General features: G+C 40.7%; 1 protein-coding gene across 4 annotated transcripts; it reads left to right on the top strand.

Annotated features, from left to right (window-relative positions):
* The first annotated feature begins 3,087 nt into the window (after positions 1-3,087).
* On the top strand, positions 3,088-17,076 carry RBM17 (RNA binding motif protein 17). Of its 4 annotated transcripts, none has more exons than XM_056340771.1 (12): positions 3,088-3,180; positions 4,926-5,066; positions 6,560-6,676; positions 7,590-7,756; positions 9,671-9,765; positions 10,753-10,809; positions 12,736-12,877; positions 14,852-15,003; positions 15,699-15,775; positions 16,137-16,235; positions 16,580-16,652; positions 16,798-17,076. In XM_056340771.1, the coding sequence occupies exons 2-12, from the start codon at positions 4,944-4,946 to the stop codon at positions 16,899-16,901; spliced, it is 1,206 nt and encodes a 401-aa protein (XP_056196746.1). In that variant the 5' UTR covers positions 3,088-3,180; positions 4,926-4,943; the 3' UTR covers positions 16,902-17,076. The 4 variants fall into 4 exon arrangements, with proteins under 4 accessions (XP_056196746.1, XP_056196744.1, XP_056196743.1 ...); XM_056340769.1 differs by having other exon boundaries at positions 9,668-9,765; XM_056340768.1 differs by lacking the exon at positions 3,088-3,180 and adding an exon at positions 3,665-3,685 and having other exon boundaries at positions 9,668-9,765.
* The last annotated feature ends 2,581 nt before the right edge of the window (positions 17,077-19,657 follow it).

The raw sequence follows: 19,657 nt of genomic DNA, 5'->3' as shown, positions 1-19,657 counted from the left end.
AGGATACCAGTTTTCTCAATGGGATTCTGTCACTGTAAAATTAGTATTCAAGTGTCCTGATGATTTTCTTTCTTCCAGAAAGTTACAGATATGTGAATTATAGCAATCCTTCCTTTAAAAATGCAGGCATTGCTAGGGCAAGAAACCAAAGGAATATACTTGGGAGATCCTCCATAAATAAAGTGAAGACAATTTCTTCTTATATTTAAGAAGCTTTTACTGTTATTATGAAAATAGGTCCATCTGTAAATGCACTGCCTAGAAAGACTGCCTTAGTAGAAAGCAGAACAACTAGGAGAACAAGAGTCTAGTATAGTCCAGAAATTGAAATTGGATATCTTAAGTAGTAACTTTACTTACTAGCACCATTTTTTCAGCTAACCATGGAGAAATAAACTGCATAGAAGTGCAGTCAAAACCAATGCTGGAGATAGTCTTTCTTTCTGATTAATATATAGTGTCTGTAGCATTTTGAGGCTGAAGTGACAGTGCTATCTGCTTTGAGGTTGGAGGTTGTGCTTTGCTTTGCAGACAGTGTTGCATGTTTATTTACATTGCTTTATCATGTGGTGCAAGTGGCCATAATTCCTAGAAATCTCAGCTCATCCTATCTGACATGCTTGGTAAGAGCTGGAGATACACCTGTCCATTATAAGCAAAAAAGAAAATCCATTTTTGCTGTTGTCAAAAAGAAGACTCTGAATAATTAGTGCAAGACTTTGAGGTGAGCTACCTGGAAAAGATGGTGTGGTTGGTGTGGCTGGGTGAAATCCAGGCTCAGAGAGATACAGAATTTTAGGGATTGTTTTGGAAAACAAAAATTATTTCTGCAGCTAGGTGATCAGAGAAATCAACCGATCCAGTCCACTTTAGGCCCAAATGTCATAATGCAATAAATACTTCTAAATAGCCAAATAATTTGCAATAACACAATTACGTGGTGACCTCCGTATTAGTGACAGTGATGGCACAGGGAAATGGTAATAAACATGCCTGAATACTAGATGGGGATGTTTGAAATACACTTGATGTGAAATGATGGCAAGTTTTCTTTCCTCCTAACATTTTTGCGACAACTGTGTTGTCAAACTCAGAAGAGTCTCATATTTTCTTCATTTTTTTCCCCCAGAATTAAGGTGTGCTTTGTAAGTAATTGGAAATGCTGAACACCCAAGGAGACAAGCTGCCAGATTACTCGTTCACTAAACTACTCAAAATTCTTAAGGAGTTAGAAATACACTATAGAGTATGGTGATATAACATGCAGGGAACATGCAGTGTTGGGCATAAATGTAGTCCTGTTCTCTGCCAACTGAATTCCTAAATCTGCTTCGAACTCCAGTTTAGCTCCAACTAAATAAGGGTCAACAGCAGCTCATCATATTGCAGGGACACATCTCTACACTCGACTGTTTCCCAAAAAACTCACAATTCAGCTACAACAATTATTTCTTCTCTCCTCAGCAGCGACATGGACTCTTAAACCTGAAAAACCTTGACGATCATTGAAATTCTGAGTGCAGTACTAATATGGGGTTTGGTATTGCTGTTGCCACTGGGATTTGAAGCGGCTTTCTTCATGTGAGCTATGTAAAGCATCTGATAGTGTTTGCTATTTGGTGTTAAACCATCCTGGCAAAATATATTTTACTTTCTGTTTAATGTTGTTTGTCTCTACTCCTGTGTGTTCTTGTTTCAGCTGGGATCAAGTTAATTTTCTTAATAGCTGGTGTGGGGCTGTGTTTTGGATTTGGTGTGAGAACAATGTTGATAACACACTGATGATTTAGTTGTTGCTGGTTAATGTTTATACTAAGTCAAGGACTTTTCAGCTTCCAAAGGGCTGGAGGGGCACAAGGAGTTGGGATGAGATACAGCCAGGACAGCTGACCCAAATTGGCCAAAGGGATATTCCATAACATAGGACGTCATGCACAGCATATATAAACTGGAGGCAGAAGAAGGAAGGAGGAGATGTTTGGTGTTACGGCATTTGTCTTCTCAGGTCACCACCACACGTGATGGAATCCTGCTCTCCTGGGGATGGCTGAGCACTGGCCTCTCCATGGAAAGTGGTGAACAAATTCCTTGTTTGGCTTTGCTTGCATGCCCAGCTTTTGCTTTAGCTGTTAAACTGTCTTTATCTCAACCCACAAGTTCTCTCACTTTTACCCTCCTGATTCTCTCCCCCACTCCACTGGGGAGGAGCGAGTGAGCAGCTGTGTGGGGCTGAGGTTAAACCCTGCCACCATGGTTCCATGCACCTTCTTTAACAGGGTTGTTGCAGGGATCATTAGAGACCGGCCGACCTTCACATGCAGCCCATGAGTTGTATGACCCCACCTCATTCAGCTCAACCGGGAACTTTTTCCAAGTGGGTTTGGGGCACACCACCACAGCACAGGACTCAAAACCCCGGGGCTACCCTGACTGCGGGGGACCCCTGACCTGGCCCAGCGCCGCGGTCTCACCCTGTTGCACATCAGGGGCTGGATTCCCGGCGTGAGGAAGGAAACAAAGCTCAGAGCACCTATTACACTGCACGTGCATCATGAAAACTGAAAAAAATTTGGGCTCCTTTGGGACTGAGGGAGCCAGCAGCCCAGATTTCAGACCCATGATGAAAAATGGCGTGTGCAACCGGCTATCACCCCTCTGCCTTTGCAAAATTCACCCCTGCGCCCCACTCTGCTGCACCCTGCCCTGCCCTGCCTGCCCGACCAATGTGCTACGGACTCGCCAGGGTGCGGGAGGCCGGGCTGCGGGCAGCCAGGCCCAGGCCCGGGCCGCCAGGCCGCTGAGGGGGCTCGCTGCGGGCCTGGCACCCTCACCAGCGCTGCAAGTGCAGGGGAAGGTCTGCAATCCGAACGCCTCCTCCATTCTCTCTTGTAACGGACCACAGCGCCTCATCCCAGCCCGCAGCTCCCTGCGAAGGGCGGGGGCTTCCCTCCCAGTGCCTTACTGGTGCGCACTGGGCGGAGCGGGAGGGAGGCGGGGGCAGAGGCGTGCTGCCGGCCGCCCGCCGCCAGGGGGCGCTACAGCGGCGACGCTGCCGCAGCGCGCTCGGCGCCCATTGGCCGAGCCAGGCGCGCGGGCGGCAGTGCGCAGGCGCGGCCGCGCCCAGGGGTTGCGCTTCCCGGCTGCCTCAGCGGCCGGCTCATGGCGGCGGCGCCGTGACGGGTGAGCGGCGAGCGGCGGGCCCCGGCCGGCCCTGTCTGCCCGGGGAGGCCGCACCGGGCTCCGGGGGGCGGGGGAAGCAGGCAGGGGGGAGTGGGGGGCCGGCGGCTGTCCCCTCTCAGCGGCCTCGGCCGTGCGGCTGCCCCCCTCGGAGGGGTCTAGGCGGGTGCGAGGGGGGGGGTCGGTCGGTCGGTCGGTCGGTCGGTCGGTCGGTCACGGCCCCTCAGTCCCGGCTGCGTCCCAGGTCGCGGGCCCCGCCGACCGCGTGGGGACGGGGATAGCAGCCCACGCTTGCTGCCGGTGCGGTGACAGGCCCTTTGCTCTGCTCCCTTCGGCCCCCCGGCTGTGGTGCGCCCCGGCCCCTGTCGGCGCTGGGCACAAAGTCCCTTTCCCGCCATGGCAGCAGCCTCCCCGCATCCATACGCGTAGCATAACGTACCCCAAGTGCATCGTGTCTCCCTCAGGATAGCAGCATTCCTACTGCGTAAACTTAACTGCCCTGTGGCAGGTGGGATTTCTTGTAGTGCCCTGTCCTCATCCTGTTCCCGTATGCACTATAATGTTCTCCTATATGTTTAATAATGTCCAATGAGTGTAACCTCCTCCGTTTTCCTGTGGTGAACTCTCTTCTGCTGAGCCTCAGTTGTTCATATTCCCCTTCAGGATTAATTGTTGCGTTTTTTAAAAAAAAATTTTGCTGAGCTTGCCACCTTTTGGAGTTGTAATACAGTTGTTCTCTGCTGCATCTGAGACTTTTTCCACAGGTTTAAATGTGTGTAAGTTATATCTGTAGCAAGACTCATTTCCTGTATGTTGAATATGTTGGGCAGGTTCCTTCAAATATATGTATGTATCTGTCAGATCTGTGGGATCAAAATCTTGCTGATGAGTCTGTAAGATTTCACTGCAGACTGTTAATCAGTCGTGTTTGAGCCTGCAGTAAGTTAAGTAGTTACAGTTTTGGGGTGAAAATACTGTAATTCAAGGCTATCAGAATGTAAATAATGAGCTCACGGGTTGTTCCACTGGTGATTGAGCTCTCATTGCATTCAAATTTTGTTTTCTTCTGTTCAGGTGAGATGCAATATCAAAGTGATGCATTTCATGTCATGTTACTGAGGTTGTTACCTAGCTAACTTTGTATGTGTGTGTGTGTTGCATGTACATGCGTATATAAGTTCTGTGTATTTGTATTTTAAATGTTGTGGAAATTGTTACTTAATAATACTCTGGCAAGTTTATTTACTCTAAGAAGGCTATTCCTTTACAGTGATGCAAAAAATAGGAAGATTTAATAAGATGACTGGAATGTTGACATGTTTGTGTGGATAGTTTTTAAGCTCAGAAGAGACAACAATTCCTTTGTGTTTGATTCAGAAATTTTGAGGCTTGTGTGATACATAACATTGAATTTCTTTGTGAACCTCAAAATACCAGTGTGGATTAAGCGTAACCTTTTCAAAGCATGAAGTGATTGATATCTAACGCTACAGACATAATTTTAGGAACTTTCCAGCACTTGTTGACACTTGAACAGTATTCATCACCTTTCAAAAATCCCTTTTATACAGCCTTACTCTAGTTATGTGTATCTTTACTAGCCAGAAAAACATTTTTACTTTGAATTTTCTCTGACTTTGAAAAAAAGCTGTATAAAAATATGGTGTAGTAACATATGCAGACTAGTAGCAAACAAGCCCTGAACATAGATTTGTTATGTCATATGGATTTTTCCTTTTGTCTTTCAGTTTTAAATTGAAGAGAAAATGTCACTTTACGATGACCTGGGAGTTGAGACCAGCGATTCTAAAACAGAAGGCTGGTCCAAAAATTTCAAACTACTACAGTCTCAACTGCAGGTGAAGAAAGCAGCTCTCACACAAGCAAAGGTACAGTCCCTTTCTATTTTTGCTTTCTATTGTTCAAACTTATTTTGTGTTCAGAGCGTTGAGGAAAGCTTGTGACCTTTTAGAATACCAATTTGGGGGAATTTTGCTGGTATTTGTCTATGACTTCGTAGCGAGGAACCTAGCAGAACTGAGGGTGGGGGTAAAGGCAAGGTGCGTGTTTCTTGTAGTCTGTTAGAGGGAGCGTCAGGTCTTTTAAGTAGCAGAATTAAAAGCTGATCTTCACATGTAACTTTAAAGAGAATGAGATTAAGCTTTTCTTCTTTTTTTCTGTTTTGTTTTGTTGGGGTTTTTTGTGTAAGTAAGGGTCATACATACTGTAATAGTTGGCAGTACCAGCTGTTGGGCATTTTGCATCAGTTGTTATTTACATGTTTGCATTGTTTTATGCTTGCTATTTAAAAGGCTTTTGGTGCTAAAGTACAAATTGTTGTGCATTAGAAATTTTTGCAGAAAGTATTTCCAGTATATATAAAGGGAGGAGTAGTGCAGGCTGATTCTTTGAGCTTAAACTGTGACAGAGCCATTTTCCCTTTTCATTGCTACAGAATTTCACCCTTTTTCTTTAAGCACTGTTGATATTTTGGTTCAAGCAGGATACGTGTTCTTTGTGGGTGGTGTGTAGGTTCTACAGTGAGACTAATTAAAAAAGTAGTAGTAGCATAGATACTGAATACTTCAGTAGACACAGCATTTTTTCACTGGAATTACTCCTGGTTTATGCTGCTAAAATTGAGGGCAGGATTTAGTGGATAATTGGAACAACCTTTGTAAATGAAAGTAACTGACTACTGTCTTAGATATATTCTCTGTCTATGTAACTGATAGGCAGTGTATGCATAGACCAATAGAAGAATACAATAGGATTAGAAAACTCAAGAGTTCAGAATAGATTAATGTATTTTATCACTTGATAAAATATGAAGACCAGTAGATCTTTGGGATAAGTCTGAGCCCCTTTTTAAAAAAAAAAACAAACCTGCTCAGTTCACTCTCATCTGAAGAGATCATCTGCATTTTTAATATGTTTCTGGTCCTAATCCTAACTTACCACAATTTGTTCTAGTGCTGCATGCACAAACAAAGTCTGATCTCACTAGCTTATAAAGAGGAAGGTAGGCACTGGTTTCACTGAAACGTTCTTTGAAATACCACATCAGATCTGTATTTGGGTAGCAGCTCTTTAACCATAGTTGCTAAGCATCTGTCTTGGAACCAAGCGGCTTTTGCCACCACTAAATCTTGACATAAACTTGATTATCCACATCAAGGTTCATTAGAAATGTTAAGAATTGTTGTGTGTTGATAAACCGAAGGGTAATGATATATTGAGCTTTGCACAGTGAAGAATTTGATACAGTGGTTTTCATCCTTTAAAAAAAAAGAGGCACCAACTGCAAGTATATAAAACAATCTGCCTTTTAGGAAACTTTTGTTACCTTCTTTAGACATTTTGTGTTTTGGTGATTTTTCAGAGTCAGAGAACAAAACAAACAACAGTCCTTGCTCCAGTGATTGACCTGAAACGAGGGAGCTCTTCTGATGAGAGGCAGATTGTGGACACACCACCTCATGTAGCAGCTGGGTTAAAGGTAAAACCAAGGCAGCTATGAAGTCCAGCTCTTTACAGATGTTTTGGAATTGGAATTCTTTGACTGTAGCCTGTTTGGTGTTTTTTTCCTCATCTTTCCTAGTGGTCAGAGAAGTGATCATTTTCTGAAATTGATTTCCTCTGCTTAGAGGTTCTTTAATTAATGAATGTTTCAACTTTATACAGGCTTCCATGTGATACAACATGGAATTACCAAGGCTAATGTGCAGTTAAAATAAAATAGTCTTCCTAGCATGTTTCTCCTGGACAGTTTCAAAGTATTTTGCAAGACAGCAGTTTGGTCAGGCAAATAATGAATGTAATTGTCATCACACCACTATTGGAACTGGACCTGTATAACAAAAGTAAAAGAAAAGCCACTAACCTTTTAAAATTGATTTCTCATTGTAAGGAATAAAAAGAAACTTTCTCCCTGAAACTTTTCCAGAGGTAATGGTTCTGAAATGGTTCTTTCACATGAGAGAAGAGTATGTGTACCTCTGTTGGTATTCTATTAATAGCAGATGTTGAAAAAGACTGCTGAGATTGTGTGGGAGAAACCTTGCAGATGGTTGCAACAGCAGCGTGCTATAATAGTTCTAATAATGATTTCATGGGTTTTGAAAAATTCTTGTGCCTACTGATTTGTTACTTTGTATTTGGCAGAGGAGTGGGTGGAAGGGATGCTTTCTTCCTGGAAAAACTGGATATAGTGAGAGACTGGGTGAAATACTAGTTTTAAGTAAAGCAAAGATTTCTTCTGGCACCAGTGTGATTAGGATATTACCTGCCATTAGAGAAGTCAGGAACTGAGATTTGTGTTCTTGAGAGTGAGAAGGAAGTGTTAAATTCTTGGTTTCCAACTGGATGGTGTTTTCAAATCTCAGCTGAAAAAACTCCTTATTCTTTTTTAGGATCCTGTACCTAGTGGTTTCTCTGCAGGAGATGTGTTGATTCCTTTGGCAGATGAGTATGATCCCATGTTCCCAAATGACTATGAAAAAGTGGTAAAACGTCAAAGAGAGGAACGACAGAGGCAGCGTGAGCTGGAGAGGCAAAAGGAGATTGAAGAAAGAGAAAAGTAAGGCTTTCATTTAAAGTCGTGGTGTAATGACGATTATATGGAGAATGGGTACATCAGTTTTAGTTTTATTCCTCTAAACAGTTTCAGTGAAACCTTTAAAGGTTTTGTGAGGAATACTGTATGCTTCTATAGAAACAAGTGCAGTGTTTTAATGCTCTTGCTAGATTACTTAACAGTGCAAAATTTACAAGATTTATCATGTTTACAGCCTCTTTGGCTGAAATACATGGGTCAAGGTTTTCTATGTGTGCTTTATTTCAATAGTAGCAGCAATGTTTGGGTACTTCATGCATCGTTATCAGACTTTGATCATGCAAGTATTTTAGAGTATTTCTTGTCAGTATAATTGACAACAGAAATACTTTTCAACACTCAGTGATAAACCATCCTTTCTGCTTTTAAATACTACAAACTGATATATGAATGCATTCAGGTTTTAAAGATGTAGTTAGTACAGCGTTTGAGAGGCATAGTTGCATTTTCTTTTTTGGTATTCTGCATTCAGTTTAAGTAAGTTAATTGTGTATTTATTACTCTTTTGTCTCTGGACAAAAGAAAATATGACTTACTTTTAATTACCTTAATGCTCTTTCCCTGGAGTAAGAGGTCTCTTTAATCATATTAAAGAAATTGAATGCAGATTCAGTGTCGTGTTGAAGTAGGTGGTAAAATGTCTGTTAGGCAGGCAGTAAGATTAATTTGCTTATTTTAAATGAAATTAAAAAGCCATCTTTGTTATGGTATAAATCACGTAAAGTCTGTGGAATTACAAGAGGGGTGTTCCGTTGCCCTGTTTAGATTGTGGAAACTGTGGAGTTTTCTGTCTTCTCCCAGTTATATCTTCATTGTTCTGGTGGAGGAGGAATGCCTGAGGCACTGTCATACTAGCATGCAAGATCTCAGAAATCTGGGCTGTCATTTCCACAGCTCCAGTGCTGATTGCTATTTAGTCATGCTTGTACTTGTGTGTGGGCCAGGAGGGTAGTCTTTACATAGGACGTTAGAGAGAGGAAGTGAAAAATACATTATGCATTCTGATTTAAGGTTGGGGAAACAATCTCGGCCAAACCTGCATCACATGTATGCTTTGTGATAACCGGGGTGTTTGAACAGAGTGTGCATTTGTTTTAAATTTGCAGTCTAGAGATTCAGAAACTTTGTCTGGTTCCATAGCAGTGCTGTTCTTAGCATCCTGTAGCACAGTTTTGATGGCTGTGCTGGGAATGAGATCTGATTTATGCCCCAAGCTGTGCTCTTAATTTTGGGGGAAAAATACTTTTCCTTTTTTAAGGTATTAAAATTAGTAGTCTCATGATCACAGTAAGTAACAGTTGAAGTGCCAACAATTCTTGAAGCATTTCCCACCTAATGTTAAAAGTTTTAATAGGCTTGCCTGACTATTATTTTAATCGCCAAGCTAGCTTCTTAGTACTCTGATGTTTAAGCATGATGACTTACTGGGTTTTTTAATTGACTGAGTAAGTGATATTGCTCTGAATTGCCTGTGATAGGGAATTTAAAAGAGATTCTGTTCAAAGCAGGGTGATTAATTAATGTGTCTGTTACCTTGCTTTCTGTTCTATCCAACACCTCTTCCATTGTAGTCATTCAGTCACAGTAGTCAGTTTGGACTATATTTATTCAGACCATTCCTCATTTCCGTATGTTCTTGGCTGACTTGCAAGTGGAAAGTGATCTTCCTTCGGATCTATCTTACATTTCACAAAAAATTCTCTGAGGATAAAAGCAAAGAAATAAAAACCAGAGATGTTTACTTACACCTTTATGGAAAACATTATAAAGTGCCTATTAGAGTGTAGCAGTGTATTTCACGCTCCAAAGGTGGTGCCACAAATTAAAGCAGAAAGTTAATTTTGTTTTCTTATCCTAACTTACTGTGCCTCCTAGAAGACGTAAAGACAGACATGAGGCCAGTGGGTTTTCAAGAAGGCCAGATCCAGATTCTGATGAAGATGAAGATTATGAAAGGGAGAGACGAAAAAGAAGTAAGAGATCTGTTTGTTTTTGGTGGGGAAAGAGGAAAAAAATGTGGGGCGGGGGGAAATCACAATCCTGTTTCTGTTTCATGGATTCTGTGTTTCTCTGTCCTCAGCAGAGTAGTGTTATTTCTAAGCCTTTAGAATAAACCTAGCATTTTACTACACCATAACTGTTGTAATGCAGAAAACTGTTCTTTCCTTGAGGGCAGATGGCAGCTAAATCATTTGTGGAAAGACCTCTTTTTACATAAGTTTGTAGATATCTGTTTTAAGTTTCTGCATGGTGTAGGTTCCAGAAAAGGGGTGAAGTGTGAGATAAAAATCAGGCTGTGAGAATCACTCTTTAGTTTTCACTGTTAAAGCTTAGCTTTCCTGCATTTGTTATTTGAATGTCCTTAGAATTAGTTGGGAGATGTGGATCTGGATGATGAGATAATGTCTTTTCATAAACAAAACTAAACTTTGCTCTCTTTCAGCAACAAAGTTACAATAAATAATTTAGCTCTGTTGTTATTTAAAAAAAAAATTCTGACAGGGGACATTTGAAATACTTGCTCTGCCTTAGAAGTTTGGGACTATATTAGAATATTGCTCATTAAAATATGGAAGAGGCTTTGTACTTCACTGCTTTGAAAGTGTACGTAATCTTGAACAGAATCTTTTCCTCATTTGGTTTGATTGAGCAGTTTGAGAACGGAAGGTTTGTTTCACTGTAGTCTTGAATTCTGAAATCCTGTGAAATATGTTTATGATAGAAACAATATGTAGCACAGCATTGCAGTTTGATGATTTCTCCCTTAATGGGCTTTTCATCCATTTCTAGTCCACCACTGTTGAAACTTCTCAGCCTGCTCTCCTGTTATTTTTCAGTTGATAGAGATGTATTTAAGAATCGGCTGGTAAGGAGCCAGCAGCTGTGTTAAGATTCAGCGAAGCTGTATCGAGCAGCAGAACCTAATCATACAAATGTGTTGTCTTCCATTTTGCCCATAGGTATGGGAGGAGCTGCCATTGCACCACCCACTTCTCTTGTTGAGAAGGACAAAGAACGTAAGTATGCCAAAACCCTGTTCTCTAAAACCTAGCAGTGGTGTTTATTTCTCACTCAACTTTCTATTCAGTTAACCCCTCCTGCTGTTCTTCCCATATGATTCTTTGTGGCAGAAAACTTTGTGCTAGTTCTTTGCTGATGGGGGAAGCTGTGGGGAAGCTGCAGTACTGCTGTGTCTCATGTCCCTGCTCGGAGGGGTTCTTTCTGTATGGCTAGAGAAGTGGTTTGCCAGACTGGCCTGTTACCATCACGTTCAGATACTCATCGCTGAAGTGAAAGAGCTGCTGCAGGCAGGTTTCTCTGGGTGAACTAGAAACCTCCACAGCACAGAGAGGGAATTTTCCCATTACCTTTTGCTTTAGAAGGTACTTTATAAAGATCTTTTCTGAAGGGATTACGTGCTACAGACAGAATTTTCTAGATTTTTGAGGAATGGTACTTGCTTAAGAGGTGTGTGTGTAGTAGGGCTTCCTGCAGTGGAGGTAGCTTGTAGGCTGTCCACTAGATGGCACAATTTTGCCATCAGACCAAAACTGTTCCCTTTTTTTTTTTGCATGTCTAATTGTCTTACGTTTTTAAATTAATGAACAGTATGTTGTATATTTAAAAAATAATAAGAAAAAAGAATCACACACAAATTTTTCTTTAGGAGTCCTGATTTTATTTATGAAAATATTAACATAAAAGTAAAGCTAGGCAGAGTAAGTGAATGATATAATAGTGAAAGCATTTGAAGTGTGTAAACATTGAAAACAGAAGGAGATTGTTTTGAGTAAATAAGAGTAACTGAGCAGTGTCAAGACAAAGTAAATATAGGCTGGATATGGTAGAAATATCCTGAGGGGGAAGCTTTCAAAATGTGACTTGATCTCACAAGGAAACCTTTGTACAGCTTGTTATTTGATGCTCAAAGCTGGACTGGAAAAACCTGAGAAAACATTGCTGTAGCAGAAGTTCCATAGTCCGGTCCATCTGCTGCTTAAATAGGGATTTTATTTTCCTCGTACAACTTCCTCAAACTTCACATCTGATGCTTTATTTGGTAAGATACAAGTTCTAGTTCACAAGAAAATAATCTGAAATAAAGTCAGTCTGAAAGTCCCTAAGTACATTCAAAAGTGTGTTCTGCATATTCCCTGTAGTGTTCTGTAGGTGGGTTTTTTTTACATTTGGCCATTTGACTTGTCAATGGAAGGTAGTTTAAAGATCGAATCAGTATGATTGAGATACCTATGTTCAGGGATGTATGTGTTCCCATCCCCCAGGAAAAGTTGCAGTTCAGAAATTGTCAGCGAGATCTCTTAAGATTGTATAAATACTTTGATATATTTATCTGTATTATATATTTGTATATTTACTTTGATATAAATGCTTTGAGTTGCATTCATTCTTTTTGATAGACTGATACCTCTTTTGTGTAAACATACAGTGTACTTTTCTTTACAGTCCTCAGGCCCCAAGCTGTGTGCATTGATGCATTTTTGTCTTAATTCTGTTCCTGATGAATGGGGCTATTAAGTTTGCTTGCTCTCTGTCTGGATAAACTCATTGTAATGCAGGTGGCCTCTTAATATTTCTTTTCTCCATTTGATAAGAGGTTAATAAATGCATTGTAGACCAATGGATACAAACTTGTTCTGTATGCAACAAGGAAAATCCAGAATAACTCAGATCTGGTTTCTGAGGGAGAGCGGTAAGGGGATGTTAAAGCAGCCTGTGCAAAGGTAACATTCTTCTGATCTGGATTTATGTGGAAGAAGTTTTTTGTAGTTTTTTAGTATTAAAGCAGAAAAAAGTACAACTTGCCGATGAAGAGTTGTCTCTAAATGAGTTAGATTGAATGTATAGTACTCCAGTGTTCATAACAAGTAGATCGTTAGTGCAAAGTATTTTATTGAACCAGCCAGTGTCTCTGTTTTCTTCAGCTGTAGCATCATTTCCATTTGAAGAGGAGTCGAGACCTCGGGCACCGTCTTCCAAAGCAGCTATTCCTCCTCCAGTGTATGATGAGCCAGAAAGACCTCGTTCCCCCACGGGACCTAGCAACTCTTTCCTTGCTAACATGGGGTAAATGTTTGACTTCTGCACATTTTGTGGAAAAAGGCATTTGAAGGTGGTGGAAACCAGAAGTTAAAAGAATTTGTCCGTAGGGAAGGCAGAACCCATTGCCTGTATGTGGTTAGTCTGAGTGCATATAGTCCTAACTGGCAGGATACAGAAAAAGTGATGGATTTACTCCATCAAGAGAAATGCATTTGAAGTGATTGCATTCAAGGCTGTGTAAGTGAGTAATGAAGCCACACTCCAGTATAAAGCATTTATGGCTTGTACAAGCCAAGCTAATGTAGTGTACAGGAAAACACAGATGGCATGTTAATTCCTCTAGATTTCTTTTCCAGCTTTGTCTTAAATTTGCTATGTATCAGTGGGCAAATAATTTCAGCTCTGCTTTGTTTGTTCAAAAATTCAAAGCATATTTGCATGAATGTAGCAGCTGTGGCTGCGAATATGTCCATTTACTTTTCTGTCTTGGATTAGCATGCCCAACACAAGTGTGTAATACTTGTGTTACCACTGGGGCAACAAAGAGAAGTCAAATTTGTAGTTAAAAATAGCTTAGACACCTCATTTGCAGGGTGTAGTGGTTAGCTATGGTCTTCTTATCGATCACATTGGCTGTTTTGGGTATACAGCTTCAGTGTGGTCGAAATTGTATCCAGGATGAACACAGACACAAAACTGTAGTGTATTATATTGTTACACTGCATTTCTATTTTGAAGACAATTTTTGATGCAATTTCTTTGATAGAAAAGCTTTTTCTTTTTTTTTTCTCCATATGATCCAGAAAAAAAATAACCAAACTCAGTACTGTCGGACCAGTTTACGCATTGTTACCACCTCTCATTAGCAATACCCCAGGACCTTCACTTCACAGAAGGAAGTGCTAAAAATATGACCTAACCTGCCTTGCTTTGACCACACAGTTAACTACTTTTCATTCTGTGACTTAGTTTTTTAACCTTTCAGCATTATGTAGCAGACTTTTTGGCCTTTTTAATGTGCCTTTGTACATTTCATGGCGTACACTTAGAAAATAGTCATGTAGTCACTGATCCTGTATTTTCTGTGTAATCTCATGTGCCTGTTGATAAAATGGGGAGTGCCTAAGCACAAAATATATACTGTGGTTTAAACTAGTATACCATGGCATGGTTTTTGTGTTTTGACCTATCTAGCTATGGTCTCCAAAGAAATGTCAACATGTGTAGGTATATTTTGATTCTGAATACTCATTCAGTGGGAATTTCAAAACCTGTCAGTGGAGGTGCTTTTTGTAAGGTACTTATTAAAAAACGTACATTTAAATAGCTTCAGGACTTTATTGCCACAACATTATTATGTTCTTGAAAATTCAGAAAGATGAGACATGTTTAAATTAATACTAAGGGTATCCAGATTTGTTACAGGAAGGGCTGTCAAAGCCATATACTCTGGAGCTTAGGCCAACTTGAAACTCATAGATAGTGGACTGTGATCTAATGTGGGAAGTTGATTGTTCCACATCCACCTTTTCTCTAAAGCTTTTGGTACAAGCCACTGGCAGAGATAAGAAACTGGGCTGAATAAACCTTCTTCTAGTCTGATTTTGATTTACTATCAGCACTCTGATCTAGTGAAAAATGTCACTGTTCATGGCAGAGGGGTTGGACTAGATGATCTTTAAATGTCCTTTCCAACCCAAGCCATTCTATAGAGTGTATGATGCTGACCTGCACTGGAAGTTGGGTTGTATTTGTAAAAATATAAACAATTTTGTTTAGTCAACTTTTCTGACAACTCTTCTATCTGTAATTCAAGGGTAACACTTTCCATGGGGTGCTGTGAAATTGCGAGGTTGTAAAGGTGTGTAGAAGCTTTTATGTTTTCAGTCTTTCCGTAATGACATTTTAGGAGGTAGAATATTTGAGCACTCAGGAGAAATGCAATGTTAATGTTTTGTGTAAGAAACCTTTAGTAACTGATGCTTTTTCTCTTTGCAGGGGGACAGTAGCTCATAAAATCATGCAGAAGTATGGTTTCAGAGAGGGCCAGGGGCTAGGCAAGCATGAACAGGGGCTGAGCACAGCATTGTCAGTAGAGAAAACAAGCAAGAGGGGCGGCAAGATCATTGTTGGTGATTCTACAGAGAAAGGTAATTCTGTCCTGCGCCAGTAAGTTTGTGAGAAATGGTCAGGGAAAAATAATAGGTCAGGCTCAGTGAAAGCTCCTGGATTTTTTTGTTTACTATCTGTCCTTGCAGAAAACACTGAATCAGAGTTGGAAGAATGATTTATACCCCTTCTTGTGGATATTTTGCCTTTTTTTTATTTGTTTTTAAATGGTCCTTTTTTTTTTTTTTCTTTAAGCTTATGTTCCCCTTCCTACATCAGTTGCCCTTCTTTAGTGTTTGGAAGCCTTTTTTGGAGGGGCGATCCTGCTCTGTTCCTGCTGGCTTTTTCCCCATCACGTACTTCAGATACTGTTCTCATTTCCCTGCTGTTGTCTGATCTACAGACAACATCTAGACTTACTAGAACAGCACCTCTCCCTGAGCACAGGTGTTGGAAGTCAGGAGATCTGACTGATAGGATTCTGATTTATTTCCCTCAAGGAAATAGTACATTGTCAGTGTTCTAGCTTAATTCACATTCTGCAGAAGTGATTTTTAAGCTTATTGTCTTGCCAAGTAGCTATGAGTTCTGACTGTTCCTGATCAATATGAAACTACATTTTGTGGCTTTTATTCCATCATTTGATAACAGTAAGATTCTGATAAAAGCCCCCACATAAGGTTTAAATGAACTTTAATCTTAAATTATTCCATGACTCACTGTTCTATCTTCATAGCAGAAACGGGCAAGAAAGCGGATTCTAATCCATTGACTGAGATACTGAAATGCCCAACTAAAGTGGTCTTGCTAAGGGTAAGTTGGGAGTAAGAGAACATGTCTTCGTGTTTGCAGCATACGTGCCTGGTTGAAAAGTTTAAACCTGTGTTCTTGTTACAATGACTGTACAGCTCAGATGGTTCTGGGCCGTACCTACATGGTGCTTTGTGTTGTGGAGAAAATACGTGTCCTCCTGAGATACGGGTTCTGACTGTAAATCAGCACTGCTTTAGATTATACAGTTATCTTGTCTTAGTACTAGGGAACAGTCTCCTCCTGTGGCTTTTGACTGGTAAACAAATATTCATGGTCACAGTTGCATGCATCTGTGATTTGTCTATATAATCATCTGTACACACTACATCCAGTGAGTTGGGTTTATTCTTTTAACTTTCAGAACATGGTAGGTGCTGGGGAGGTGGATGAAGATCTAGAAGTTGAAACTAAGGAGGAATGTGAGAAATATGGCAAGGTTGGGAAATGTGTCATCTTTGAGGTAAGAGATAATGCGTCTCTCTTTTTGACTGCTCTGAAAGCAAACTGGGCACTTCTCCCTCAACAACGGGCTTGTTGCTGCCTAAGAGAAGGGACGTAGATTAGAAGATCTTGCAGGGTCCTTTGCTGTGTTGTGATTCTGGATTTTCCATATCTGTAAGATATAAACTTTTAACATCAGAAATGGGGCAGAAATTCTCTGGGTATCGTGCTTTTGGAACAGTCTTATTTTTTTTTTATTGTGTTCTCTTCACTACCTCTGTGAAGAGCAGCAATTTAAAACAGTATTCTGCTACTGTTCTAATTACTTCTGGGTTTGGGTTGGGTGGGGTTTTTTTGTTTCAGATTCCTGGTGCCCCTGATGATGAAGCTGTAAGAATATTTTTAGAGTTTGAACGGGTTGAATCTGCCATCAAAGGTAGGATATGGAATTGTGTCCTGTGAACCTCAGAGCTGACTTCTGTAGAGAGATGAAACAGTCTCACTGATCAGACTGTTTAGCTAAAGGAATGCCTATTTTACCGTATCGGTGCTTGCTGACCTGTTCTTGGTTTCAATTCCAGCTGTTGTGGATCTAAATGGGAGATACTTCGGAGGCAGAGTCGTGAAGGCTTGTTTCTACAACCTGGACAAGTTCAGAGTACTGGATCTGGCAGAGCAAGTTTGATTTTAAAAATCTAGCTCGAGGTGTCACTGTTTTGGCAATCAGGTTTTCAGCAGTAGGCTGGGAATAAAGGAGAAACGTAGCTTTCCTAGCAAACTGGAAACAAGCCTCATTGAATGGATTTTTCGCATTCGTTGTGACTTACATTTTTTTGTAATATAAAGCCCTTTGAAAGTAAGATTCACGTCTGTGTGTTTTTGAATTGCACAATTCTGCTTATTGCTCTGGGGATCCTGGTTTTTTTGAGCTTTCAGATGACTTTGTCCTTTTGAAAACCCACTGCTGAGATGATGCTTTGTCTGTATTCCTGCTTTCCTTGTTCTGGTGCTTCATCATGGACTCCCTGCACTGCATCCACAATAAGTGGGAAGCTCTGGAAAAGGACTATGTGCTATCATGCTTCTCTTCCCTGATGGCATCTCTCAGAGTTACAGCCATGCTTTTGTAAGTCCTCCGTGCCTGCACGCCGGTGTGATTTGGGGTCGTTGGACAGTTGACAGCTAGTTTATTCTCTCCTGACTCCAGGATAATGCTTTCTATGCCAGAATGGAGGCTGAAGTAACAAGGAATGAGTCTGTCTGTCTTCCCAAATCCAAAGAAAACACACGTTTAACCGAGGGAAATGGAAGGAGGAAAGAGTTTGAAATGCTTAGCCATTTGAAGCAGAGTGAGGGGACTGTTAGGAGCACTGTGCTGTCAGGCAGTCTGTGCTAGAAATAGCCAGGGTTAACTGTTTACAGGTCATTATTGAAATGCTATAGGTAGAACAGAAGGAAACTTGTTCTTCTATCTGGCCAACTATCATATTCTCACTTCTCTAACGTCACACATACGTAACTAACTTTTGGTAAATTGATTCAAACCTGGCTTTTTCTCTGTATATATGTATTTCTGTATTTGAAGTCAAATAATGTCAAGGTTAGGCTTGTTTTTTGAGAAGGAGGGCTACTGGAAGTTTTCAGAGTAGGAGGTGATAGAAGAAAATTCTCATAAAGTCTGAAGAGTTGACAAACTAAACTACTAAACACTACAACTCTTTTTTTATTACTATTTTTTTAATCTCTAATCTGATGTAAAATAATACATGGCATTCTGCCTCTGATTTTGTATGCTTTTTGTTTGGGAACTGTGTGACAAAGTTGGCAAGAGGTGGCTATGCAATGATGGCAGTTGTCTCTGTGCGGCATTGCACCTGGAATTGTGCAGGTATTAAAATGGAAGTGACCTCTGAGGGCACTTTAGCTGTTTGAAAGCTGATGCTGGATGTCTTTTTCTGGTTATACACATGTATTGGGGGGAGGGGGTATAGACCTGTAGTTGATCAACGCTGTGAATATCTCCAGTTATTGCCCTTTTATTAAGTTTTGGCTGCAGATCTATATGACAGACCCTTGGTCTTGTGTTTTGCTTATTTTGTCTGCTTGTGTTCCAACAACCTCTGTACAAACATTTGCCTGTAAAACAGAAAACAATTTTTAAAAAAATATTGTATTTTACCTGCTGTGTGTCAGCTTTCTTACTGTCCTCTCCTGTTGCACAAGGCCTTCCCACAGAGTCAGTCACTTCTACACCACGTGTGCTGCTGTTGGCAGTCGCTGTAACCCACCATTAGAAAAACCTCACTGCAGCAGAGGTGAAGAACCAGCCTGACTAATACTAAAACCACAGGACTTGGGGCAATAACAGGATCTAGATTGTTACCGGCTCTGCTGTTAGTTTTCTCTTTGACCTTGAGCAACACTTTAAGGCCTTTGCTACTATGTAGTAAAACAAAGAAATTAGCCTAATATGAATTAGCATAGATTTGCTTATAAGTCAAATAATCTGAGTGGCATGCTCTGGGAAGTTACAGTGGTAACAGTATTGAACTTAGCTTGAAATATGACTTGGCTTTAAACAACGTGATTTATTTATGGCTCTTATTTCAGCAAATACTTCTGTTCTGAGTGACTAGCTGTAACCATTTCCTGAGACACACAGATAATTTTTTTGTGTGTCATTTAACCAGCTGTTCTGCTATTTTCTCTATACCTGCTAATACCAGCTTCTGGGCTTTCAGTTTGAGTTGGAGGTTTTATATTTGCTGAGAATTGCTTTACTGAAAAATTTTGAACCATTTTGTTCTAAAAATCCTTATTATTGGTGAAGACTTACGAGTAAAGTTTACCACTGGAAATGTAGGGTAGAGGACTTGTTCATGTAGTGTGTTGTGTAGGAGATCCATGCCACGAATAAAGTATTTTTCTGTACTATGGAGTCACTAAGACAGCATAGGCACACCACCTCTAAAGTGTTAGCAGACCTGCATTGCCTTAGTTCCATCTCTGTGTGAGTATGTGCTTTGGTGGGTGCTGTGCGAATATTGTGCCGTTGGAGCCTGGTTTGTAAGCAGTTATCCTTTAGGCGCTGCCACAGTAAATGCAAACACATCCACAGATGCAGAAACCTGGAAAGGATCAGACATGCTGACCAAGGTCCTTAGTCAGACCTTACTTGTCACAGATAATGTAGTTAGTAGGAGGCATGTTTTTTGCAAATGCACATTCGTCCTGCATTGATGTGTTGGCTCAGGCTTTCTCAGGTATGGCTGTATCTTGTGTGCCTTTGAAAATTTGGTTCTGAATTTACTTCTCTGCTTCCTGCCTCCTCTGGAATGTTGTTGCTGACTTATTTCTATTTCTGGTAGTTTCTCAAATTACTTCTTATTTAACACCTCCAGATCTTCCTGCTTACACATCCCCCACCCCTGCCCTTCCATG

Source organism: Falco biarmicus, chromosome 5 (genome assembly GCF_023638135.1).
Source record: "Falco biarmicus isolate bFalBia1 chromosome 5, bFalBia1.pri, whole genome shotgun sequence".
Taxonomy (NCBI): Eukaryota; Metazoa; Chordata; class Aves; order Falconiformes; family Falconidae; genus Falco; species Falco biarmicus.
Note: the sequence above shows the minus strand (reverse complement) of the source record. Positions and strands in the feature narration are given on the sequence as shown.